The following is a 27206-nucleotide window of genomic DNA, read 5'->3' on the forward strand; positions in this document are numbered from 1 at the left end:
AGCTCTGACTGGCTACTGAGAGTCAATTGTCAAATTTTGAGGGTGAGCATTTACACCTCAGAAATTAATGAGCAAACCCTACAAATGGGGAGGGGGCGCTTGATTTATTGTTTTGTTGATTGCCACTACTTAAGAAAGTGATAGAGATAATGTAAATAAGGTAGATTAAAATGAAAAGTGTGTCATGGGTAAATTCCACCCACCCCCACCCCCACCACAAAGCTAGTTACCAAGCATTTACCAGCATACCCTGCTTGGAACACTAAATGTTAGAGTTGGGAAGGACCCTTAGAACATAGAATGTCAGAGCAGAAAAAGGTCTTAGAGCATGGATTGTCAGAGGCAGGAGGGACTTTAGAATACAGAATGTTCAAATTAGAAGGAACCTTTGAGATCTTCTCCCCCAAATCTTTCATTTTAGAAATAAGGAAATTATTGGTCTGAATATAGGTCATACCACTAAAATGAGATCTCTTTGAAAGGAGAATATATATATATATATATATATATATATATTTATATATACGTACATACTGTCATTTGCCAAAAATAACCTTGTTTTTAAACCATGTTCAGTTTTCATACAAATCAAAGTACTTGGTGCCCTCACCAAAGGGATGTTCCTTTTTGACTGAGTCCCTAGAGGGCTTTTAACACAGCTGCAAAGAACAACATGTTTATGGTGAACTAGAAAGGGGACCAGATTTGGAAACAGAAGAGCTGGGTTCCAATGGTAATTCTGTTGTGTGACCTTGGCCAAGGTGTTCCTTCTTTCTATGACTCAGTGAAAGTGGTTGCATTTGATAATCCCTAAGATCTAGATGAGGATCTCAGGTGCTTGGTGGGAGGAGGGGAAAGGACTTAAACATTTATTAAATACCTACTATGTGCCAGGCACTGCGCTAAGCACTTTACAAATGTCTCATTTAATCCTTATAACCCTAGGAGGTAGGTGCTATTACTACCCCCATTTTATAGATGTGGAAACTGAGGCTGAGAGAAATTCAGTGGCTTGCCTGCCCAGGCTCACTTAGCTAGTATCTGAGGATAGATTTGAATTCAAGTCTTCCTACCTCCAGGCTCAGCATCCTACACATTGGGCTATCTAACTGCCATGGTTCAGAATCCCATCATCAACCCAGTTAGAGAAAAAAATTGAACCTGATTGTATACAAATCAGGTGAAAAATAGTGATGTCTAAATTAACCAGAAAATAAAGCACCTAATCACTTTTGCTAGTTTTTTTCCCTTCCCCCCACCAAAAAACAAACAAAAAACAAACAAACAAACAAAAAAACAACCCAAAAGGTTCTTCTGCTATGCCTAGCTCATTTCCAAAGCTGCCCTTAGCCAATGAATCCCAGAAATTCTGTGGCAAGAGTGGGAATTGATTGGGCTTTGGAGCAGGGCACAGTCAAGGAAGTATGGTTTAATTGGGATCATCCTATGTAGAGGTAAAACTACTGGGTTTGAGCAGATACTTACTAGCCATGTGACCCTGGGCAAATCACTTCAACTCTGAGCCTCAGCTCAATGATGTGTACAATGAAGATAACAGTCCTGGAGCCACCGAGCCCTTAGGTTTGGTGTAGGGATGGTGTTTTGTCAACAGAGGGCACTCTAAAAATGGGAGTTATTATTATTGTCTACTAGACCCTCAAAATCGTATGTTGTGGGGCTATGCAGATTGTAAGAGCATAGGAAGATGTGTCCCTGTCTCTTACAACACAGGAATTTCTTTAGAAAACATGCAAATTGAGGTCTTTGCCATGTTAGGCACCATTTTGTTGGAAGATAGGAAAATGTTCCTGGTGAATTAGAGGAAATGTTGCCTCCCCCACCCCCTTCATCTCAATTTGTATGAAGCTGCTGAAATGAAATCTTTGTATTCTGGGATATCTGTCTCCAGTGACTAGAAACCCTGTTAAGGATGGCAGACAAGCAGACAACTGGGCTGAATGGGGCAGGTCTGATTTCCAGGGCAGAGTAGTGAATGATCCATTCCTGGCCTCATGGTACTGCTCCTCTCAGGCTTTGTTTGAACTGGAATAGAATCAAAGCACACCGGGTGAACTTGGATTCAGCCGTTTGGCTTCAGATGTGCCCCTGTTCCCTCCAAGGGCAACTATCACAGCTCCTGCCCGTGTCCAAAGGGAGAGCTGCAGACCAGGGAGAGTATAGAAGGCATTGGGTGTTATTGGCTGAGGCCCCGGAAGCTTTGAATTGGGGAAGGTTGGGTGGGACAAGGAATGTGCCGAAATTACCCACCATCTGCTCACGAGAATTTTTTGGATCCCAAGTGATGAGTCACTTCTGTGCCCTACTGTTCCTTCTGCTGCTGGTACTCGGCTGCTTCCTGTCACACTTCATCCGAGTGTGCATGGGTATGACAGGCCACTGAGTCATGGCTGTCTTTTATCATACCTAATACGTGGTCTTCACTGACACATCCCTGGAGGGTGACTTCCCCTTTCCTCAGCTGTACAGTGGGAAGGGCAGGCTGCCGTACTGGCTCGCCAAAGGGTTCACATTTCTCCTATGCTGTGTGGACCCAGGTTCACATTTAGCTGGCTGATTTTGGTCAAGTCCTCCAGTCACCCCCATTAGGTCAGCCAGGAAGACTGGCCTCACTTGTACTGTTGACTTCACAGCCTAGTTGTGAGAATAGGATGAAAATGGGGGTAAAACATTCTGTAAATCCTCACATGCTATAAGCTGTGGCTCATTCTCCTGTCCTTTATAAAACAAAGGTGAAGCTCCTGGTCCCCACCATCAGGAGAGCACATTATTTTTCCAGTCATGTTATCGATGCAGACCCATCCACACATTCTTGCCTGCTTCTCAAGTGACCTACGGCATGGTGAGGGAGGAGTGTAGTGAAGGCCAGAAAGAACAATGGACTGGGAGGCCAGAGGGAGTAAAGCCTGATTCCATGCCTCTACCTCCCAGGAAAGAACTGGAAACCCCCACGGAGAGTAAATGGCACAAAGAGCACCCTCAGATGAGGGGAGGAGCTCATCTTGGCCTCCCATAGGGTAGTTTTCCCAGTCTAAGTACTTGTACTAAGTACCAAGTTCTATCGTTTCTATCCAGCTGAAAGATGCTTGCTTTGGCACCTGAGTTTAAATTCTGGCTCTGATTCTTACTAGGTACGTAACCTTATAAAAGTCTCTTCTCTTCTCTGCAAAATGGGAATAGTGCTTCCCCTACCTCAGACTCAAAAAGATGCTGTGAAGAAGGTTGCTTTGTAAACTAAAGAATGTTGTAGACATTAGTCCATCTAGCAGCAGCAACACACAGCCAAGTTTCTTGGTCCACCCGGCACACAGTAAGTGCCTCATAAATGCTTGCTGACCCACTGTCTACTCCCTGCTATGGTTCTGATCTTGTTACCACCGAGCTCTGGGAAGGTTATGGAATCGGTGAGCCAGGGACAGCAGGGGGAGGCCGATTATTCCATACAACTAGTAAAATCCTACCTGCTAAGTCTGATATGGCCTGCTCTGGCCGACCTTGGATTGAGAACCACACGGGACCTTAGAGATCGGCTAATCCAGTCCCCCTCATTTTATGGGAGAAGGGCAAAGTGACTTCACCAAGGTCACGAAGCTAATAAGCAGAAGAAAACAGTCTTAAACCAGTCCTCTGACTTCACAGTCAGTGTGAGTACTTAGAATGATGGGGAAAGATTCAGCAGAAACTTTTTAATCCCAAAAAGCCTTTTCCATCTGCTTTGAAAAGCACATTCTGTAGCCCTGAGTGGGGGGGGGAGGGGAGGGGTCCTATCAATAGACTGGCATCCAGCACATCTGCAAATGAGGGACTGTAACCAGATGGGGGCCCCGGCCTGAGCCAAACCCACCTCGGAGCAGCTGGGGTCACAGGAGCCCCTGGTGCCTGACAGCGTGTGGCCCGTCGCCTTAGGCTAACTTACAACATGTTCTCCGTTCCTTCCAGTTGGCGCAGGAAATTTGACAGGGACTAACATCACCTTTTATTTAAAATTTTTAAAAAAGTTTATTGAAATGGTTCCAATATAACTTCACATCTCCAGCACGCCTGGGGAAGGGCTGTCTGAATTCTGTCTCCTGCACCTCTTTCATCAGCCCAGGACGATGTTGCCAAGCGGCCTTGGTGACAGATGACATCCTGGTGCTTTCCCTCAAGTTTGCCGGAGCTTTCTTGCCTGGAGGAAGCACTGCGCCGCAGGTGGGCGGGACTTTGTTCTTACCACTGAGGAGGTGTGATGGGAGCCTGATAGGCGGCTGTTCTCCGGCAGAAGGATGCGTCTGATCCCTGGTGAGCCAAGAAGGACCTGGTCTCTGGAAGCCAGAGCCAGGGGCTGCCAGCATTACTTAGATCATGCCTCTCCAGGGAGATATTAGAAGAGAAGGCCCAAGTGTGTAGGCCTAGACAAGGTCCATTAGGCTCAAGCCCACATTTCCATCTGATAGGTTAAGAACTGTCCCTCACATTAAGTAAGCTGGAACTGTCCTGTGAAACCTTTGGAAATAGCTTGTTCTGGTACAGACTGCTACCCTGCAGTCCAGCTTTCAGAAGAAAAGTCCGAGCTTTACTTGGAGTATGTGGGTACAATTAAGGAGAAGAAAAGTCAAGTCATCTTCCATATCAAACAGCTTTGCTCATTGCAAGCTCACTTTGCTGGGAGTAAAATTTTCAACTCCATCCCTTATCCTTGTGCAAAATGCAGTACGTGCTGAGGTAGCAGCAACCTTGGGCTACTAGGCCGTCTTGTGGCTGGACCCCTGCCTCTTCAACAGCGTCACGTGCTGGTGAGTACTGAGGCTAACTGGGAAGGGAGGGAGAGGGGGGGAGAAACTCCTCCCTTTCCTTGTTTCAGCCGATCAAGTGGCTCTCTGTGTGGGAGCATGGCAGCTGGGACCTCTGCAGCTCCTCTCCCAACACTCCCTCCCAATGGAGGTTTGGCCATAAACAGGCTCCAAATAACTGGTAAGGTTTTAAGGCAAGTTATAATACAAAAGGGCTTTGGCAAACTGTCTGTATTCATCACTTTGTTTGGGTAGTTATGAAAAACAAGACACCCTCCTCCAGTCTCAAATCCTGCTACTGAGTTGAGTGAATGCCCTTCTGCCCACCCAGAAGTCTAGATACCAGTTTTTAGCACATGCACAATGGCTTAACATCCCCTTTCTTGGGGAAAGGAGAGAACTGAACAGAGCTGTTCCAAGAGGCATCCTGCTTAAATGGAAATACTGGTCTGGTGGGACCATAAAGGCTGTGAGTGAGCCCTGCCTAGTGGGTTAGAGGCTATGACCCTGAGAGGGGCAGCCAGTTCAATCCCATTCCTTTGGAGTTAGGTACTGGGGGAAAGCAATGGGAATGAAGAGGAGGCACTGTGCATCACGGCAAATGAACCTGCTAGCTTCTAAAATGAGCCCTGCCCCCAAAGAGCAGCTGCCAAAGAAGGGGTCCAAACCCAGGTATTCTCAACGAAAAACCAGCTTGCTTTGGGTCTCAGGAGCCATTTTTAGAAGTGTGTGAGTACTTGGGATGCTAAGTCAAAGGAGAAGAGCGAGACCTCTCTCTGACCATCTACCATAATAAGTAGGATTCCCCTAGGTACTGCCGCACCCCACCCTCCTAGGCCTAGACCCAAATCCCCTGGAAAGGAAGAATTCCCTCAGCCAAAGCCAGAAAGGCAAAACAGACTTCAAACTGGTGCAATCCACTACAAAGACAGACCAGGACTCCCAAGAGGACTGCCCTTGGAGATGGGGGCAGGGGAGCACAGGAGAAAACAAGATTGGGAGCTGCTGTTTCACAAACAGCTTTGTTAACTTGCCTGCTCACCTCTGAGATGGAGGGAAGACTTGGAAAGAATTGGAAAGATGTCTTACAACACACTCAATTTATACACACATCTTACTACTTCAAAAGGAGGCTCTCTGGAGACAGAAGTGCTGAGAACCACAGGCCATTCCAGGCCCATTTGCCTCCTGGGACCTCCTTGGCCTACAAGTCCCCAGTGCTCAGAGGAGCAAGAGCCCAGCAAACCGAGCGGGGCCTCAGGGCTGGCCCTCTCGCTCTTCTTGTAAGATGCCCAGCACAGACTTGTGAGGGATCCTGCACTCTTCCAGGGACTTACTGAGGTCAGAGAAGCTCCTCCTGGGAACCTCCATGGTTTCGATGCTACAGTGGTGATACGTTGTCAGGTTCTTTTGTTTGGCCACTGCAACAACAGTCTGGAGGCTGTCGGTCGGCCTGAAATGACGGACGAACCTCTGCCCCGAAGGAGACCGGACGGCCAGGAGCAGCCTGGGCTCTCTGTCTGATGGCTCCTCCAGGTTCCCAGCCTCGGACAAGCTGTGCTCTTTGGTTCTACTGCAGGGCTTGCCCTCCAGAGGAGGGGCAGCGACCCGCAAACACCCCTCCCTCGACTTCCCGCTGTGGGCCTCCTCCCGGCAAAGGGCCTTGAGCTCCTGTGAGCTGCCCAGCTTGAGAGTGCCGGCCTGTTTGGCCACCGTATCCACAGCCCCCTCTTCCAGGTTCTTTCTGTTAATGGAAGGGAGGACCCGGTACTTGTTGAGAGAGGAGGAGGGCCCTATGGGGACCTGCTGGAGCAGCTCCGGGATGTCATCGGGAGCTCCCTGATTGGGACGTTTGGGAGCAGAGCCCACTGGCTTCTGGCTGCCGGGCCCTTCGCAGGGAACTGCAGGAGCTGGGGAAGGTGGCTTGCGGTACGAGGAAGCCTCCGAACTATGAGAGCAGCTCAGATTTGTTCGTGTGCGTCCCTTGGCAGACTTGGGCCTCGCGACGTGCATGCTGACAGGGCTTGGCTGCCAAAGGAAAGTGGCTTCTGGGTCCAGAGCAGGGCTGCATTCAGACGGGGCTATGTTCAGAGGTGCTTCCGTGGCCATTGCTCCTCAAGGCACCTGTGAAGCAGGACAAATAAGAAACGAGTTACGGGTCAGGCCTCCCAGCGTCCTGTGGGGCAGAGCCTCGAGGCCACCTGTGGCCCTCTAGGTCCTCAAGGGCGGCCCTCTGACTGAATCCAAACTTCATAGAACAAATCCGGCACCCCAGAGCCTAGTCTAATCCCCCCAACTTATAGAAGAGGCGGAGATCCACGAGGTAAAGGGGCTTGCCAAGATCACCCAGGAAGGTCCAAAGCGGACGTCGGTCCCCACATTCTGTGGCCTTTCCACTCAGCCACAGCAGGAGATTTGCATCACATGACCCACGAGTGAGTTCCAGCTCGGCCCTGCTCGCGGCCTCAGGCTCCTTCTCTGTAAAATGAGGGGTTGGTACTAAAGGCTCTTTCAGATCCTCTCCCAGCTCTACAGCTTTACACAACTGTGGTCATGGCTCCTCTTGGCGGGCCCCGCTGCCTGAGGCTGCTGGGGTTCTGGGCCTGGAAGGCTGTCCTTTCTGGCATAGGGGAGAGCTACAATGTCCCCCAAACTGGCTCCAGAGCACTCCCAGGCACGGCGCTCTTCCAAACTACGGACACGGTCACTTGAACACCCGTTAGGTGGCTGGTTAAGGAAGCAGGGCTCACTTCCTCTCCAATGGCTGAGTAGAATGAGGACAGCCTGAGTTCTCAGCTTTCTTTTCCCTCAGTAAATCCACAGAATACATGCAGGGACCGGCCACTGGAGCTCGGAACTCTGTTCCGTGGTTAGGCCCAAGCTCCAGGTGATGGCACTGTCCATTCCTCCTTCCTTCAGCCCCCTCCCTCAATCTCTCCTCTCATATTCCTCGCTCTACACCAATCCCCAAATCCAACCACACTCCCACTCCTGCATTTTTCCTTCCCCCTTCCTCCCTCTTCACCTTTTCCAGCTGGTTTTAACATCTCTGTGCCCCCATTTCCTCCGCATGTCCCAACTATCACATGGGCCATGGTGCCTCACTCTGAGGAGTTCAAGAGGGCTTTCTAGGCAGGATGAATAGCCCTCCTTTACCTGAAAGAGATATCGGCCAGTAGACCAGGAGTGACTCTAGGGAATTTAAAGTCTGGCTCTCAGAGGGCTGGGGTCACTAACTAGTTTGCTATCACTGTGGGAAACCTGGAGAGCCCACGGATTTCCAAGTCACTCATCTTAACCCTGTCTCTATACTTTCCCTTTGAAATTGGGAACGGGGGAAAGACTAAATGGCGTTTGATATTTCGTTTCAAGGTCCTGTCTTGTTCTATCAGTACCTGGATCTCCCCCTCTACTTCCACTGCCTTGCGCCAGGACCCAGCGATCTTGGCTGGGCAGCATCACCCCAGCCCTGCTCTGTCCCAGAATCCTCAGAGCTTTTCCTGCCTGCCCTTGTTTCCTACTCCACCCACTCCAGAAGCCTAAGAGTGGCTGAAACACTTCCCTTGCCTCAGTCTCCCTCCCTCCTTCCCATTCAAAAGACTTTCCTTGGGAGCCCTGCCTCCTGCCCCCACCGTCACCACCAATAATAACTGACCTGTTTTAAGATAAAATCTCAAATTCATACTCTAGGCAGATAGGTGGCAAAGTGCACAGAGTTAAAGTGCACAAAATGCCCAGTTAAAGTTAGCAGAGTGGGTCTGGAGTCAGGAGCTGTGTGACTCTGGGCAAGTCACTTAACCTCTGTTGCCTCAGTTTCCTCATCTGTAAAATGAGGATAATAATCACAGCACCTACCCTCCAGGGTGGTTGTAAGAATCAAATGAGATAATTATAAAGTGCTTAGCAAAGAGCTAGATACATGTTAACTACTAGAATATAGCTATTTAAGGTTGGGTTACAAAGCACTTTGCTTATAACAACGCTGTGGTATATCTGAGGAGCTTAATCAATGCTTATTGATTAACTGACTGAGGTTAAGAGAAGTGAAGGGATTTCCTGAGGTCACACAGTTAAAGCATCAGGGCCACGCTTTGAACCCTGGTGGGCAAGCAGAGAACTCTTCGAAGTCCTCCTTGCTGTCTCAGGTTGTCTTTCTTCTCACACAATCCCCAAATCAGCAGGTCCCTCTGAGGTTGCTGCATCCACTCCAATCTCATGTATGAATCCCCTCCACCAAATCTTCAGTATCATCCATGTGACTATTAAGTACCTAAGAAGGCAGCTGGTTCCACTTTGGAAATACCATTCCTTATGGACAGCAGGAATTGACTCACCTAACTTTTCTCTGCTGCTCCGAGTTCTGCTCTCTGGGGCCAACAAGAAGTCTTTCCCTACGACCAAGTAACATCTTCGGGTATCTGAAGACACAGATGACGACAGCCCCCTAGATCTCACTTCCTCCTAGCTCTAGTGCCTTTGGCCAATCCCCTCATCACCCCCAGTGCCTTCTTCTCCAGGTGCATAGTGGCCTGTCATTATTTTTACTAAATGCGGCACCAACCCAGAGATAAACACAGTTCTTCGGATATATTTGACCCGTGTGAGGAACAGAATCTGGTTCCACTAACTCTCTCCAGCCACTGGCTAAGGTACCTGAGTGTGTGGTCTCTGGGCTACCAGAGAATGGGGTTTAAGTTGAAGCCTGTGTGTCAGTAACATGCCCTGAGCTGTACTGGAAAAGCTCCCTGCCACATCCAAAGGCTATAGAGCTCTCACACAGAGTGGATGATGGGCACAGCTTTATCCACTTTAGATTTACAAGGTAGTGAGAGCAATGGAAAGAAGCACACCTCGTTTGGGGGAAAGGTCTGGTAACTGGAAGCACTTGTAACACTTCTCTACATGTAATCTGGGGCAGGTCACTTAACTCTCTGAGCCTCAGTTTCCTCATCTCTGAGATGAATAATACCAGGGAGTTGTGAACCTTAGTTCACCAGTGGTTATTATTATAACCTCATTGGATTGTCACAACTTAATCCCAGCTATTCCACTAACTGAGGATATGGTAAGTATTATGATGCCTATTTTACAGATGAGGAAAGTGAGGCTTGGATCTCTGAAATGACAGCTCTAACTAAGCTCGCAAAGCTGGCAAACGCCCAAGCTGGGACTTGAACCCCCATCTCCTAACTCCTAATCCTGAGGCTTCTTGTTGATTTCCGAATTCTGGACAAGGCCACTTCCTGATATAAAGGCTCCCTCTGGATTTACTCCCACCTGCTCAGGTTTACTACCACTTTCTCCTTTCCAGCCTTCCACACACCATCTGGCTATATGGGGCAAGGCAGCACCACCACTGGCAATGCCCTGACTTTGGAGCAGCCTGCTCTGGACCTCTCATGTTCATGAACTTGATTTTTCACCCAGTCAGCCACAAGTAGTTTCTGGGTTTAGGGTTTTGTTTTTTTTGTTTTTGTTTTTTTGCCTATACCTTTTGGTTTGCCAAAGCACTTCAATCTGAGTTTCAGAGCGTCCCGCTCTGACTCAGCATGGCGTTGGAGGGTCAGTGCGTTGTGCAGCTGTGTTAAATATAAGCTCTGTAACTGGGGAGGCTGACAGTTTTTCGGTTTTCTGTCACGGTTATTAATTTGCTGCAGCTCCTGCCGGATGATCAGAGGCTCGGCTTAAAACTCCCACTCCTGCCACACCGAGGTTTCACTGTCAAGACGTTTGGTAACTTAGAAACCTCTTCGTTAATAACTTTGACAAGGAAAAGTCATGCGTACCCACATCTCTCCCCTGGAATATTTTTAACAGTGAGATCTGAATATGGACGTGCCTGTACTTTCCATACCTTTTTGGTGTTCTGTAATTAGCTTTGTTTAGGGGGTGTCTTATTCAAGACACCCTGGTCATAAGATAACATGACAGAGATCCCCCTCAGAGCCAAAGCCCCATTATGACTAAGCCTGAAGCCCACTCACAGTTATTTAGAGACTAACACCTCCTTCAGGTAAAGCAGCTTCATCTAACCTTCTTTCATAATCTCCTGCCGCCTCCTGCCTTCAGCGACCATCTGTTACTCGGAGGGAACACCAACTTTCTGTGGCATCCATCAGATTGGCAAGAGGTAGGAAACCAGGTGTTTCAGGATACGAGCCAGGCATTTTTTGCACTCACACCTTGGCGCTCCAGGCCTCCGCTGCTGTTGGGTTTCTTTTTTTGTTTGGTTTGAGGTTTTGTTTTTTTTAAAATTCCTTGGGCAAAAGAATGTGTCTGCAGCCACTGTTTATTATTCCTGCCCAACTCATTTCACAACATCAAGGCCTGGCAGGCTTTCAACACCCGGCCATTCTACAAGATCTAGGCGTGGGCATCCACCAAGCTGCCACCGAATCGGCAAGTGGCCTGTTTACTTAAACACCATTGCTGTACAGCAGAGGCTCGCCAGCAATCAGCACACAAACACTGGTGCCTGTTTCCAAGGAGTTATTAAAAGGGCAGTTATGTACTTCTTGGGTTTAAAGAGATCTCCCGGAACAGATGGAGGAGGGATAGATGGGATGAGCTTTTTTTAAAAGCCTTTCAAGAAGCCCCTCTAGTTGAAAGAGACTTTGATGCCCTCTACTCCACCCCCCTCCTTTTACAGATACGTCAAGAGATAAGGGGTGACTTGTCCAGTCACAGCTGGGAAGTGACAAGGCTGAGACTCAAACCCAGGTCTTTTAATTCCCAATCCAGTGCTCTCTCCACAACACCATGCTGCTCCCCAAAAGAATACATTCCATTCACAGTCCACTTCATCCAGGGTCAAGTCAGTAAAACATAACCATAGGCACACACTCTGTTGGGAGGGCCCGAGGAGGCACGGCTCTAAGTCGGACTCCTTAAATGCTCTGGATTGGCTCACAGGGGCGACTTTTGGACAGAACCAACAAAGAGAGGGCAGCTGGCCTGAGAACCCAAACACTGCGGTTCTCTTCCCAGTTTTATTTATGACCTGCTACCACACTTTATGACAAGGATGCCTCTTCCTGTGGGAAGCTGCCCATTTTAAAAGGGATTTGGAGAAATTGGACCATTTCACCAAAAGAATCAAGGACGAAAAAAAGGGTTTGGGAAAATTCTATCTGCAAAAGAGGAGGTTGAGGGGGCTGTTTGCTAACTCTGGGATACAAAAGGAAACCTCAGTCTGCTCTCTTTCACAGGAGTTGGCCCTGGAGAAAGGGGGCTTAAACAGCAGTAAGAGAGATGTAGGTCAGATAGAGGGGGGAATGCAGATGCACAGAATGTTGGAGTGGGAAGGGAGCTTAAAACATAAAAAGTTAGAGCTAGATAGGAGCAGAGATAATTGAATTCAACCCCCTCACTTTACAGAGGAAGAAAGAGAAGCCCAAGGGACTAGTTAAGTCAGTTAGCGGAATAGCTAAGAATAAGAACCGAAGTCAACACCCAGCCCAGGGCTCTTTCGCAAGCAACTAGGTGCTTCCTCTGAACGTGAGAATTGTTCAACACATCAGTAATGCTGAACTTTGGGGTGGCCCTGTTACCATTCAAAAGCATCAGCTACAATCTGAAAAGGAACTGGGAATGGTAATATTCACTCGCTGCAAGGAGATGCTTGGAAATCCAGGCTGAACTCAGAAGGCTCACAGGTCCCACCCAGCAAAAGCCTCTGGTTCCAAATCTGTCAGAAGACCAGAACCTAAATCCAAGCTGGGCCACTTAGTACTTGTGTGAGGTTGGGCAGCTCATGCCCCTCTCTAGGACTCAGTTTCCTCCTTTGTAAAATAAGGGGGGGGGTTGAAGGAGGTGCTTTCAGATTTGTCTACAATTCATATGAGAAGCAGGGGAAGGACCTGGGGCATATTCAGCCTGGGAAAGAGAAGATTCAGAAAAGACACGGTAGCTGCCTTCAAGTATCTGAAGATCTGTGAGAAGAGTGAAGGTGCAGAAAGCAGGACAAGCTTCCTAATGATGAGAGCTGTCCCAAAAGGTTGCCTCAAGAGATGGTGGGTTCCCCCTCCTTGGAAAGATTCAAGCAGAGGCTTTATTGGGGGAGGGGGATTCCTTCTTTGTGTTGGACTACATGGCTCCCAGATCCCTTCCAATTCTCCAATTTTGTGACTGGCAGGGGCCTAGACCTTCAGAGGACAGATAGATGGGGCAGGGGTCTCTGAAGCACAGCACCAGCCTGCCGGCAAAGTCTGTCCCCTACCGCATCCCTTTCCTGAATATAGCTTGGATCATAAGATTTTCAGAATCGAAAGAGAATTTGAAGGGTTAGTCCAAAGCTGCCTTTTACAAAGAAGGAAACTGGGGCCTGGAGAAAAACTTGAATGTGAAAGGAAGCTAAAACAAAAGACAAAGCCTGGCAATAAAAGGGAGCTAAAATTCGCCAGCAGCATGGAAATACATGGCTCAGAAGTTAATCTTGGGGAGGTGGGTCCAGACCTGTGATTCCATTAGTGTGGGGGAGTTCCTGCGGGGGGGGGGGGGACTCCCTCCACCAATGCAGATCAACAGCTCGCCTGCACCATGCAATCTTAGAGGGTGGCCTGAGGTTCAGAGAGGTTAAGTGATCTGCCCACGGTGACACAACAGGTGGGTTCCTGAGGCAGGACTTGAACCCAGGTCTTCCTGACTCCGTTTCACCCCACTGCCCCTCTTACGGTCAACAGGGACAGAACTATGGGTGAATTTTAAAGCGCTTTAATCCGAGGCCGTCCACACCTAGGGCTGCGGGGATCTTTGCACGGCGGGAGATGGGTGTTGGGGGGAGGCCTCAGTTTCCCCCCTGGGAAATGGGCTCGCTAAGGCCTCCGAGGCGGAGCCGGGCTCTGTGGCCGGGGTGGGGGGCGGGCCCCGGGGCGGGCGGGGGGGGGGGCAGGGGGTCCCGGGTCCGAGGGTCCTGGAGACCCCGGGGGTCGGGGCTGCGACGGCTCTCACCTCGCCCCAGCTCCATCCGCCGTCTCCCGCACCAACGCAGAACTGCGTGTAAACAGCGCCCGTCCCCACGGCAACCGCCGTGAGGGTCACGTGCTTCCGGCTAGGACCGGAAACAGCTCTGCCCCCGCCCTCCCCCTCCCCACCTTTCCCCTCCCACCTTCCCCCCTCAAAACTCTCGAGACCTGTGAGAACGGACGGCGCCGTGCTAGAGCGCCCCCTCCTGGCCCGCCCGGAGGCAGCGGTGCTCTTCCCCAATCCAGCCCCACCCCAAACCCTTACCATGTGCTTTCTCCTTGAAGCAGAGCCTGTGGTCCCAGGGGGTCCACTGCCAGCTCCCTTTGGCTTCATTTCTCCCTCCTCCCCTGGGAAATGTGTTTCTTACTGGTTTTAGGACAACGGGCTCTTCTCCAAGCCCTCAGTGAGAACAATAAACAAAACATCTGCCCAGAGCCAACCATGGTGCCACGGTCAGCGCTCCTGTTTGGGGTCAGAGGTTGGCTTAAATTTGAATCCTGGCTCTTCCACTTACAATCCAAGTGACCTCGGACGACTCCCTTGACCTCCCTCCCCCTCAGTTTTCCCATCTGAAATGGGGGAATGGACCCAATGACTTCTGAGATCCCTCCAGCTCTAAATCTCTTCTTACAGACAAGGCATGGCAGGAACTAACTGTGTGCTCTTGCCTAACGTACTTCTTTTCTCTGGTCTCTCCTGGCCCGTAGGCAGCTGGCAGTAGATAGAGCACTGGACACAGAATCAGGAACACCTGAGTTCAGATACAGCCTCAGACGTTAGCTGGGTGACCCTGGGCGAGTCACTTTTACTTGTCTGCCTCAGTCTTCTCATCTGTAAAATGAGGGTCATAACAGCCCCTATCTCCTGGGCTGGTTGTGAGGGGGTTGGACTAGAATTGGAATGTTGATTGTTTTGATTGGTGGTGACAATGGTAACAAGGACAGTGGCAGTGACGGGGATGGTGTGGATAAGGATAGTAGTAACAATGGTGTTGTTTAGGATGTTGGTGGCGAGCATGGTGATGGGGTGGTGATGGTAATGTCATTGGCAGCCATAGTGGTGATATTAATGATGATGGGGAAGGTGGCGGTAGGGATAAAAGTGGGAAAGATGGTAAAGGTGATGTCAGTGGCACTTAGGAGGATGTTGGTGGCAGTGATGATGGTGATGATAACAGTTATAGTGATGTTGATAAAGATGGTGATACAGGTCACGATGATGGCGATGAAAGCAGGGATAGGGATAAAAGCAGAAACAACTTCATTCAGCCCCAGGTTGGAACCCACAGCACCAATTCCATGTTAGCAGCTGCTGTTTAGTGGGAACATTTGTTCTTGATTTGACAAGCGACTTCCGTATCCAGGAATCGGCACCCAATTTCCTGAACCATCTGTCCTCACTCTCATTATAGAAATGTCTGAAATAAGTAATTACCTTTTCACCATTAGATGAACTGATCAGACCATTTGCGGTAGTGGGCTGAGAAGGAAGGTCAAAGGTAGGAAGGCCTCATATATCCAACTTCTTTGGGGGAATGGTCTGGTTCACAGGAGCCAATTTTTCAGATAGCTGGAGTTCATGTCTTTGAACTACCCAACTTTTTTTTTTTACTTTCATTACTTCCAAGGAAAGCTTTTCTTAAAGTATTATTTATTTGCCTGCCTGCTTACACAGAGCACAAACAGTCCTAACCTAGATTTACATGTGAATGGCCACTCCCAGGTAGAAATTGAAGATTGGTTCTACTGGGAAATTCATGACAAGTTCTAAGCTACTGACTTTTGAAACACAATCATTCATAAACTCAGGGTTGTGTTTATAATAAGAATAATAATTTCAACCAGCAATTATTGAGGGCCTACTCAGTGACAGCTAGGAGGATGAAGGAAGGAGATACAAAGACTCAAATAAAATAGTGCCTGCCCTCAAGGGGCAGATCCAAGGGAAAAGACAACCCACACACCCAATGCACACATCATCATCATCATAATAGCTAGTATTTACATAATGCTTTAAGGTCAGCAATGCGCTTTACAATATAAGGATGAGATGGTAATAATTATAATAATTGGCATTGTCCCGTTGTTTCAATCATTTCCAACTCTTTGTGAACTCTTTGGGGTTTTCTTGGCAGGGCCACTGAAATGATTTATCATTTCCTTCTCCAGCTCATTTTACAGATGAGGAAACTGAGGCACACAGAGTTTAGTGACATGCTCAGGGTCACACAACTAGTAAGTGTCTGAGGCCAGATTATAATAATATTAGTAATATTGCCTTGCATTTCTCTAGTAGCTTAAAGTTTGCAGAGCTGTTTCTTCACAACAACCCTATGCATGTACTTGGAAACTGAAGCTCAGAGGATCATGGGTTCAAATCCCAGCTTTGCCGTTTACTTGATGTGTGACTTGGAGCAAATAATTTCCCTTCCAAAAGCCTCAATTCCTGAATCAGTAAAATGAGGACTCAGGACTTGGCCAAAAAAAAAAAAAAAAAAAAGGCCTGTGTGTGTGTGTGTGTGTGTGTGTGTGTGTGTGTGTGTGCATGTGTCCTGACTTGTTAAAGAGATGCCTGGTCGACTATAAAGTGCCATGAGAGGGTGAGCTCCCCTCTGTTGTCATTTGCTGGGGGCTGCAACACCAGGAAAACAGGCTTGTTAGAACACTGTATAAAAGAAACAGCAAATGGGCTCTGAGTGACAGCCTCTCTTCTGAGGAAAATCTGCCTTCAACACCATCTCCCAGTCCCAGCCTGATCCTCTCATCCTAAAACATTTTCTTTTAAGAAGTATCTCATGTCCTCTGATCCTAAGTAAACTCAATGCACCTGACCCAATTCAATTCAATCCAATCTAACAATCACTTATTAAGGGCCAGGTCTCAGTTCATTCCTCTGTGAAATGAGAGGGTTGGACATTAGAGGATCTTTAAAAGACCTTCCATCTCTAAATCCTATGACCACATTATCTGGGAAATGCTGCCCCAGAATGATAAGCCTAGTGCGTTCCTCTGCTGGGTCCTCTGACTACATCTTGCCTAAGCTTCCAAAACTGCCTTAATCGGTTTTAACAGACTCTATTACCTGGTCCAACTGCAAGGCAGGTTCTGCTCAGAAAAGGTTGTGGACAGCCAGATACTCTGTTCTCCCCTGTCCCCTTCCAGATCTCCTCTACACACTGCTACCCATGAACCAGAGACCCTGGCAATTCCAGAACTGCTTTGCTGCTGACTCTTGTCCAAAGTGCTGAAGATAGCGTGGGGTCTTCTGGATTGGGGGAATCAAGGATGAACTAACTTAGAAATAAAACAGAGTGTAATACCTTGTTATAACTTGCAGTTATCTAAAACCTGGGTCATTAAAACCTGAAAATTAAAATCCTAGCCCCAGAGAGCATATCATACACCTGCAGAGAAGTCAGTTCTAGGCAAATCATTTCTCCTTTTATGGAACTCAGTTCCCTCACTTGTAAAATGAAAGGGTTTAACTAGGTGACATTTAAGGGGCTCTTATATGCTTAAACATTTGATGTTCTAAAGTCCGTCAGAACTCTACCAGTTAATGTTTTAAGAATGCTTCCAGCTCTGTCATTCTGTGTTCCAAGCATCCTCCCAGTTCTGACATTGTCTTCTAAGGAGCATCTTGGCTCTGACATTCTCTGTTCTATCTCCTCTCAGTTCTGACATTGTGTTCTAAGGCCCTCTCAGCTCTGACATTCTGTGTTCTAAGATCCCTTCCTGATTTGACATTATGTAGTTCTATGAATAGATTTGAAAGATTTCTCCATTTCTAAATTCCACTTACTAATCCTCCCCACATATTTCTGCTTGTTCTGTTGACAGGACCTTTCTTCACCGTGACATGAATTAACAGCTACATTTCCCACCTGGTTCATACTTCATCCGACTATTCTATCTGACTAGATCTACTGCCTTGAAGAGGAAGTGTGGCATTCTTCCCTTGACCCCATCTTTGCTTCTGGGTGATGAAGGTTGTCTCAATCGTTGCAGTCCTCCTCTGTAAGTCACTAAATGCTCTGAAATAACTTCAGTGCCTTGTCCTGTCTGTGTCAGCATCTATGTTTATAAGCATGGGCTCTGTTGGGAGGTAGGAAGATGGGGAGTGGGAGGGAAGAGAGGAAGAACCACAGTCATCAGGTGGAGAGTGGGGGAAAAAATGGATGGAACACTCTTCTGCCTGAGTTCTCTAGGAGCTGCAGTTCCCAGACTGATTGGTTCCTTGGACTGTTAGTGTTTCACATGATGAGGGCTAGGGTTCCATGAAAACATTTCACTACTAGCAATACTTTCAGGGTTTTTGTTTGTTTGTTTGTTTTTAGGCAATTGGGGTTAAGTGACTTGCCCAGGGTCACACAGCTAGTAAGTGTCAAGTGTTTGGTCTGAGGCCTGATTTGAACTCAAGTTGTGTTGACTTCAGGGTCAGTGCTCTATCCACTGTGCCACCTAGCTGCCCCAATTTTCAGTTCTAAAAATGGAGGCAGCTAGATGGCCCAGTAGATTATGGGCTGAGTTTGGAATCAGAAAGACCTGAGTTCAGCTCTTGCCTCAGATGCTTATTCAATGTGTGACACTGGGAAAGTCTCTCTATGACTCAGTTCCTCCTTTGTGAAATGGAGGGGTTGGATTCCACGGCTCCTTCCCAACTCTGAAACTATGCTGGTGTGTGCCAAAAATACTTGTGTACAACAACACAAATCCATATCAAGCTTGGCTTATTTTCCTCTCTTCCATTCCAAAATTTTCCCAACCCTTCTTTTCATGATATAGTAAAAAGAGAACCAGATTTGGGTTGAGAAGAGTAGGAGTTTGAATCTTCGATCAGGCCCAGGACCTGTGTGACTACAAGTAAGCCTTTCTCCCTCTCTGGGCCTCAATTGGCTCCTGTGGACCAGATCTCTTAAGATGCCTCTCAACTCTACGGCATATGACCCTAATCTAGAGGATGGCCCATACCCCATTCCCCCACTCATCTTCAGCTAGCACTGACAAATTCCTCTAATATCTTTCTTGCCCCCAAAGTGTTCCATGGATGGTTGATTTGCCAGCAGCCCAGAGATGTGGCTAGATCCCCATAACCATGCTGAGCTTGTTTCTCCATGTCTGGGATGGGCTGAGGCTGCTGGACTTGCCGTACTGCGGACCTGCAGGTCTCCTGGGGCGTTGTTATGAATACTGGTGTCATCATCACTAACAATAACTAAGAAAGAGGTAGTTTTTCTCCTACCAGATTTCATTTTCCCTTGGAAAATATTCCTCTTTATTTAGACTCCTGAAGACTCCTGGTCACATGTAATTAAAAGAGAAACATCTGGTTTGCTCATTACAGAAAGAACACATCATTCTTTCCTCAGCTCACAGTCCCAACAGATAACATTTGGACAGCAACATTGGAGATTTACAAAGAACTTTTGCCTCCATGAACTCGTCAGAGCCATGTGGGGCAGGGCAGAGATTACTGGTTCTACATTGCACAGGAGGAAACTGAGACTCCAGCAGGAGAAGGAACTTGCCCAGGGTCCCATAGATAGTGAACAGCTCTTTCCAATATGTGTTGGTACTCTCTTCTAAATTTTGGAAGTGACACACAATTCTCAAGAAAGTGATTATCAAAGATTTTATCTCTCTCTCTTAAAAAGTTATATATATATATGTATGTATATATATATATATATATGTTCATGTATGTGCATGTTTGTGCACGTGCCTTCTCGTTAACTTTGCTGTTCATATTTAGGAGTCTGAAGACCTTTGTCCTGATACCACTTCTTGGTTCGAGCCACTAACTAGCTGGGTGACCTTGGTCAAGTTGCTTTCCTTCACCATCTAACATTTTCTTTTCTAAGGTCTCTTTCACCTTTAACATTCTGTGTTCTAAGGTTCTACTCCAGCCTTGACTTTTTAACTATTTAAGGTCTTTTTCAGCTCTTTTCTTTTCCAAGGTCCCTCCTAACTCTCACATCCTTTGTTGAAAGGCCCTTTCTAGTTTCAACATTCTCTCTTCTAAGGTCCCTTTCCATCTCTGACGTTCTCTGTTCTAAGGTCCCTTTCCATCTCTGACATTCTCTGTTCTAAGGTCCCTTTCCATTTCTGACATTCTCTGTTCTAAGGTCCCTTTCCATCTCTTACATTCTCCTTCTAAGGTTCCTTTCCATCTCTGACATTCTCTGTTCTAAGGTCCCTTCTAGCTCTCACATTCTCTGTTCTAAGGTCCTTTTCTAGCTCTGACATTCTCTATTTTGAAGTCCCTTCTAGCTCTATGTTCCAAAGTTCCTTCCAGTTCTGATATTTTCTGTTCTATGTAAGGCTCCTTCCAGACCTAACCCTCTGTGTTCTAAGTTCCTTTCCTGGTTCTAAGATTCTGCGATTGTGAATACCTTGATAGGGGCCAGGTTTCTTGCCTTGTGATTTCTCAATTGCATATTTCCATGGGAACTTCATTCCTGCTTGGCTTCTCCCCATGAGGTCCCAGGTCCCCCATTTTCTCTTTGGCAGTGCCCACGCTGACCCACAGCAGCTTCTGGCAGTTTGGAAGGATGATCAAGCTCGTGACTGGGAAAAATGCCTTATTCTCTTACTATGGCTATGGCTGTTACTGTGGCCTGGGGGGCAGAGGAAACGCAGTGGATGATACTGACAGGTAACTATAGACCAGCCATAGTCTGTAGCCTTCTCTAGGGATTTTGCCTAAGCACAAAGGGAGAAAGGAGATCAGATGATTTTTAAATGTGCTTTCAGAACAGATCAATGACTTTGGCATGAAGCTTAAAAAAAAACTAGAAAAACAACAAATTTAACCCCCCCAATTAAATATCCAAAGTAGAAATTCTGAAAATCAAAGATTAACAAAAATAAATTTTAAAAAGCCACCGTTTAATTGTTAAATAAAACTAAGATCTTTTTTTTAATTTAAAAAAATGTCTATTCAGAGTGTTGAGTGTTGAGGCTGGATTGTTGCTAGCGCATTCCTTACAAAGGGTGGCCAGCTTTGAAGAAGTAGAATGTTATTAGACCTGTCTACCAAGGACAGAACTGAGGGGGCCTCCTGAATAACTGCCATAGCAATAATAACTCAAGGTTAATTACTAGACATTTATTGAACACCTACTGTGTGCTAAGCACTATGCCTAGTGCACTTATGTCACTCGATAAGCTTCCAGAGTTCTTCCACCTCTTCCATATCTGTGTCCTAAGGGTCCTTTCAGCTGCAATGTTATGTGATCACAAAAGGCTAAGCTCTACTGGCTCCCATTCTGCAAATGTCCGTCAAAGACTAGCAGGATGAATTAGGGGATCAGTGAGCAGCATTCTTCTTCACATCTTGAGTCTTAGCACAAAATTCAAGATTTTTATCTCTCCTGCAATCAAACTCCTGAATTTACTCTCCTGGCCCTGGCTCCCTCTAGGGAGGGAGAGGGTCAGGAGGGATGCAATAGGTTGGTCCCTTGCAAAAAGAATGCACTGATAATAAGCAATATTCCCATGGTGCTTTGTGGTTGCAAGGTGCTTTACATGATCTCATTTCATCCTCATAACAGACCTGGGAGGTGAGTAGCACAGGTCTGATTATCAATCAGTGAGGACCCACAAAGCCCAGAGAGGTTCTCTGACTCCAAATCTAGGTTGAAAGCCCTTTCGGTGGCTAGCCTCTCCCCGAGAGCCTTTCCCATCTCAAGTCTTTCAGCTGCCTCCTCGTGGAGCCAAAAGCGTGCTCTTTCCCTTGCCTGTCCCATCTCCAACTCCAGGTGCTGTCAGGACCATGACTGCTGCTATGCTGAGCTGAAGACCTGTTGTGGCTGTCAGCCAATGTTTACCACCTACCAATTCCACATTGTCAACAGAAGTGTGATCTGCTGTGAGTAGACACCAGAGCATTAGAGAGGAGTCACTAGCTCTCTCCCATAAGGGTTCTCTTCACTTCTCCCTGGTTCACTTTTGTTTCCTTGCTCACCCAGAAAGTCTCTAGGAAAGAAGATTTAGGATCTGGGAAAGAGAAATATTAGACCTGTTGGGAGGGCTCTTGCAACACAGGATGTCAGAACTGGGAGGGCTCTTAGAACATAGAATACCAAGACTGGAAGGATCCTTAGAAAATAGAATGCTTGAGGTGGGAGGGATCTTAGAACATGGGATAACAGAATTAGAAAGGCCCTTAGAATACAGAACGTACGTACACACACACACACACACACACACACACACACACACACAGAATCAAAAGGAATGTTACAAAATTATAAAGGATAAGTGAGAACATGCGAAGTCACTCCTACCCCGTCCCTCTGCAGAGGTGCAAACACCTCTACATTGTACATATTTTCACACTTTTTCAATACATTGTTCAGTTATGCTGCTTTTTTCCCTCTTCTTTGTGGTTTTGTCATTAAAAAATTGCTTTTTATATATTCGTTGGGAGCAGAAGAGAAGGGACACCGTGGGGAACTATGGCGATATGAAAAGAAAAACAAAATACATCAATAAAAACTAAAATAACATAGATGGTCACAGTAAGAAGGGAGCTTAGAGCATCCAGTGTCAGAACTAGGAGAGACCATAGTGCACAGAATGTCAATGAAAGAAGGGCCCTCAGAGTGAAGAGCTGGAAGGGACCAGAAGAGACTTTGAAGATTATCTAATCTATTCCCCTCATTTTATACAAAAAAATCTAAGGGTCAGAGAGAAAGAACTGATCTGTCTGTAGTCATATGATGAACTAGTGGCAGTCAGGACTTGAACCCAGGACTCACACTCTAAAGCCATTTGTCCTCTACCCTCCCAGCTACCCAAATTCACCCTCTGGGGAGCTGGTTCGCTGACTCCACAGGCTTTCCGAAGCACTGATCTGTCCCTTTGTAATTCTCTAGTCTCAATTAGGGGGTGAAGCATTTTCCTCGAAGAGCAGCCCTGCTGGTCCTTGAAATCCTGCACCCAGGGCCCAGCTGCCAGTGTCCTGTTGGTCCAGTTTTATCCTGCCCCTGGTTGCTTAGCAACCAGCAGAGCCCAGGGATACAGTAGAGGGGAATGAGAAAAATAACTCCTAGTCTGTCCACATTTCTAAATGTCATTGGGTGATCCATGTAAATAAAGGACCATAACCTGACCCCCAAAGCCAGTCTCCATGATGAGGGCTGCCTCATGGGATGGAGTAGAAAGCTGTTGTCTCTCAGTATGGGGGTGATTTATATAACTGCTGATGGCTCGGAGATCATAAGTGGCTTATGGTGCTGGAGGGAACCTTCATATGTGGAATGCTAGAAAACAGAATGTTAACTCCAGAAGGGACCCTAGATCGACACACTTATTTCACAGGTAAGGAAAGGGGGCTCTAGAGTCAAATAACTACAGAGTGGTCAAGGAAAATGAGAAGCATGGCAGCTAGGTGGCCCCGTGGATAGAGCTCCGGCCTTGGAGTCAGGAGGACCCGAGTTCAAATCTGGCCTCAGACACATGACACTTACTAGCTTTGTGACCCTGGGCAAGTCACTTAACCCTGATTGCCTCACCAAAAGGCTAAAAAAAAATGAGAAGCGAGGAAAGGCCATCAGATTTAGCAATTAAGCCAACCCTGACCTTAAACAACTGAGTCCCAGAGAGAAGTGACATGCTGGAATTTACACAGGCAGCAGAGGCAGCCTCTAGGCCCTGGGTCCTGGAATACAGATGCTCCAATACTACACAGTCTTCAACTCACTTAGTAGCCAGGGAATGGGAGTGAAAGTGGGCAAGAATGTCACCATGACTTTTTTTTTTTCCCAAGAGCTGTTTCCTAAAATTCAACAAATTCCCTGAAATAAACACTTAATTAAGTACCTGCTATTTGCAGAACACTGTGACAGGTACTGGGGGTGGTACAAAGTTTAGATAAAGCCTGGGCCCCACCTGCCTCTTTCTGACTGCTCCTATTTGCACAGTTCCATAAAGTTTATAAAGTGTTTCCCACCCCAATCTTGTACTTGTATAATGTATCTAGTTTATTTTATATTCAATATACTCATTTTATGGATAAGGAAACTGAGCCTCAGTGACTTACCCAAGTTCCCATAGCTAGCAGACAGCAGAACTGGTTTTTGAACCTGAGTCTCCTCCCTTGACATTACTTTTTACAACAAGCAATGCAGACGGGGTGGGGGTGGGGGTGGGAGGAGAGAACCAAGCTTGGATAATTTTCTAGATCCTCTAAAGTCCTGTCCCTGTCCCCAGCCAAGTTTGTAATGATAATAACTTACCAGCCGAGTGCCCAGTTTATCAGAGATGCTCAGTATGTGGGAGGGTGAGGCAGAAAGATTCCATATAACAACAGCTGACTTGTCTAGAGCACTTTATGATTTGCAAAGGGCTGTAAGACAATTTTTCCCTTATCTGACCCTCACAACTGTCCAGAGAGGCAAGTCCTATATCTATTATTATCCCCATTCTACGGATGAGAAAACTGAGACTCAGAGAGGTTGTCACTTTGAACATGGATCTTGTCTAACTCTTGGTCTAGTGTTCTTGCAGCTCTACTGCATTATCTCCTGTGTTGTCAATATGAATATATGTGTATGTACATATTCTTACACATATATGATATGTGTTTGTATATGTATGAATTACATATATGGGTATATCTATCTATTATATATCCTATGACACCCTCCAATACAACGATACATAATTGCCCATAAAAACAAAACACTTAGCCCCCTAAAAAGTCTTACCCCAGACTTCTCCTTTCTGATGAAATATCACACTAGTGGTAGAAATTGTCCAAAACACAAGCTCCAAGGTGGGGAAGGAGGGAGGGGAATAAGCATTTTTATTCAGCATATGCTATGTGCCAGGCACCGTTCTAAGCACTTTTACAAATATCCCATTTGAGATGGAAGACTTCCCTACCCCATAGGAAGGGAAGTCCCGGACTTAGGAGATAACTGTTGCCTTAGAATCACAGAATCTCAGAGATGGAAATGACTTTCAAGGGCCATTTAGTCCCACCCATACATGATTAAAAATTCCCTCTCTAGCATACTTGGCAAAAGTTGGGGTAGAAGCTTGGGGGAGAAAAAAGAGAAAAAACTACAGTCCTCCACCTTCAGCACCTTCAGCATTTCCCTTTCCCATCTGTAAAATGGACAAAAAATTTCAACATCTACTTCACAGGGTTGTGGGAGGGACAGGGAGGGAAGTGCTCTGTCAGTTTTAAAATACCATTGAAATGGAAGCCATTATTATTAACTTTATGTAGAGCCTGGTTAGGATCCAGATATCACATCACCCCAACCTCACCTTTGTGGTGTTTTCTCTCCCCTCATAGATGGTGGCAGGAGCAGCGGGAGTCTCTGTGGGTCACTGACCTGTGAGTGTGACAAGAGATCTGTTCACTGCTTCAGAGAGAGCCTTCCCACCTATAAGAAGAATTATCAGTTCTATAGTCAGTCCCGGTGTGGTGTGAACAAGGTCGTGTGCTAAGGAAGAGGACAGGACATAGTGCTTTCCCACGACAACAGATGAGAGACTCCCCCTTCTCTTAAAACTCTGCACAAGACTCACCTTCAGGAAAACTTCCCAGATTAAGCTCAGCACACTCAGATCCAGACCCACAGATTGTTAGAGTTTTGAACGTGGATATAGAATGTTAGAGCTAGAAGGGCCTTTAGAACCTAGAATGTCAGAGCCGAGAAGAATCTCAGACTATAGAATTCCAGAGCTGGGAGGGACCTTAGAGCACAGAATATGAAAATAGAAAGGACCTTTAGAACATAGAATGTCAGAACTAAAATGGACCTTTTTGATCACCTCAGGTTACATGACGATTTATGTTTGAGTCAGCACCCCATTGTAACCATAGGTCATGAGTTCCCATTGGTATGTTTACTTTTGCCAGACAGAGGACATGTTGATACGAAGCAAAAAACACTGCAACAAAGAGTATTGCAAATAAAGAGAAAAGAAAACATACTCAAAATACACACAGGTACATTCCCCTCACCTACAAATTGCCAACAGTACTAATGGGGTGGGCATACTTGCAGAGAGCACATGAGATCAGGGAATATACAACACATGGCTGGGATGATTCACACCTGCAACGTTGCAGAATTGCTAACATCCACTGGTGATGTGATCAGGCTGGCTGTCAAATCCCTTCTCTCAATCACCAGGTCTCTGCTGGGCATTGCATGGATGCCTACTTTCTGTTGGATTATCTCTGCCGGGTGTCTCCACTGGTCTCTCGGTTGCTGAGCTACTGTCTGATACTATCTGCTGGACCTTAGATATTTAATCTCTTCAGGAACATCTGCTGACTTTTACTGAGGTGCTATGACTGGAAAACCTCTTACTGTCAGGGAAAGCTGCAGCTCTCAAAACGTATAATTTGAAGGTTATGATCCAACCATCAGATCTATGCAGGCAGCCAGCGAAAATCAGCAGCATGCCCCAGATTAAATTTATTCGTTTGATTTTTTTTCTCCTAGTATATTCTCAGGGCACTTGATCACAGAAACTGCCTGATTTAGAGTTAGAAAATTTATTTTAATGTCTGCTAAATCCTTGATTATGATCCCCCTATCTCCTTATCCCATTTTGGAAATTCAGCTCTGCCTATTCCCTTTCCAAAAAATACACTGGAGTTGTATAGAGAGCACGAGTGATGAAGGCCTCTTACTCCCTTCTTCTTTGATTCACATGCAAATGAAGCTAGAGACAAGAACATTTAGTAGAAGGGAGCAGAGCCATAGTGTCCACCATGTTTCACACTGCTGCCTTTGTTACAAAAGTGCTGTTATATTTTGTGTTATAATGTAGCTCACCTCTCCTCATACAACAAATAAGGAAGATGAGACCCAGGGCAATGAAATAACTTGTCCAATGTTGCTTAGTAAATCAGGGGTAAAGCTAGGATTTACATCCAGGTTTCCTCACTACTAGTCCCCCTGGAAGGAAGGTGTTCTAAAAATGTTCCCTCGAGAGTATCTTACCACTTTAGAGTTTTTCTGATTCCATGAAGCATTCATGGGTGATGAATGGTTGTCTACCAGACTTTCCTATCCTACCCCTTCAGCTTTATATCCACCCCTTCACCTTAAAACTTAGACCTAAATGTAGGGCTTCTAGGGGTTAAAACAGATTACTCAGACTTCACTTAGAGGTTGCAGGGAGGAAAAAGAGGTCGACTAATCACTCAGTATCATAAGATTCAAAGCCAAAAGAGATCCTCGACTTTATCATTTTTGCAGAGAAGACTGAGGCTCAGAAAATAGAAATTATTTCTCCATGTAAATTATAAGATCAGGGATTCTGATTCCAAGTCTAGTGTTCTTTCCAATGCACAATGTAATTGCCTCTCCCAAAACAGGATTGATGGAAGACACCAGGACCATCCCAACAGTGGCAGGCAATGCCCAAGAAGGGCTGGGAGCAGAACAAAAACCAGGAGTGAGAGGTTGTTGCTACGTCT

At 46.5% G+C, this 27206-nt stretch overlaps 2 protein-coding genes across 4 annotated transcripts; one reads left to right on the top strand and one right to left on the bottom strand.

Moving 5' to 3' along the window:
* Positions 1–3992: 3992 nt before the first annotated feature.
* Positions 3993–13808, bottom strand: UBXN10 (UBX domain protein 10). 2 transcript variants are annotated; one of them, XM_027841419.1, is made up of 2 exons: positions 13740–13808; positions 3993–6914 (listed from the first exon to the last, which is right to left on the bottom strand). In XM_027841419.1, the coding sequence occupies exon 2, from the start codon at positions 6897–6899 to the stop codon at positions 6048–6050; it is 852 nt and encodes a 283-aa protein (XP_027697220.1). In that variant the 5' UTR covers positions 6900–6914; positions 13740–13808; the 3' UTR covers positions 3993–6047. The 2 variants fall into 2 exon arrangements, with proteins under 2 accessions (XP_027697220.1, XP_027697221.1); XM_027841420.1 differs by lacking the exon at positions 13740–13808 and adding an exon at positions 9125–9210.
* Positions 12344–25732, top strand: PLA2G2C (phospholipase A2 group IIC). 2 transcript variants are annotated; one of them, XM_027841340.1, is made up of 5 exons: positions 12344–12802; positions 17594–17770; positions 20264–20408; positions 21514–21623; positions 25062–25732. In XM_027841340.1, exons 2-5 carry the CDS (start codon positions 17737–17739, stop codon positions 25214–25216), a joined length of 444 nt encoding a protein of 147 aa, XP_027697141.1. In that variant the 5' UTR covers positions 12344–12802; positions 17594–17736; the 3' UTR covers positions 25217–25732. The 2 variants fall into 2 exon arrangements, with proteins under 2 accessions (XP_027697141.1, XP_027697140.1); XM_027841339.1 differs by lacking the exon at positions 12344–12802 and adding an exon at positions 13167–13232.
* Positions 25733–27206: the final 1474 nt, after the last annotated feature.

This window comes from Vombatus ursinus, unplaced genomic scaffold (assembly GCF_900497805.2).
Source record: "Vombatus ursinus unplaced genomic scaffold, bare-nosed wombat genome assembly UNPS02014859.1, whole genome shotgun sequence".
In the NCBI taxonomy this organism is placed as follows: domain Eukaryota; kingdom Metazoa; phylum Chordata; class Mammalia; order Diprotodontia; family Vombatidae; genus Vombatus; species Vombatus ursinus.

Coding starts and splice junctions, on each gene's coding strand:
- UBXN10 (XM_027841419.1), bottom strand. CDS start 6,899: ATGGCCACGGAAGCACCTCTGAACATAGCCCCGTCTGAATGCAGCCCT.
- PLA2G2C (XM_027841340.1), top strand. CDS start 17,737: ATGAAGGTTGTCTCAATCGTTGCAGTCCTCCTCT. Junction 17,771..20,263: donor AATCGTTGCAGTCCTCCTCT/GTAAGTCACTAA, acceptor TCTCTTTGGCAG/TGCCCACGCTGACCCACAGC. Junction 21,624..25,061: donor CAACAGAAGTGTGATCTGCT/GTGAGTAGACAC, acceptor CTCCCCTCATAG/ATGGTGGCAGGAGCAGCGGG.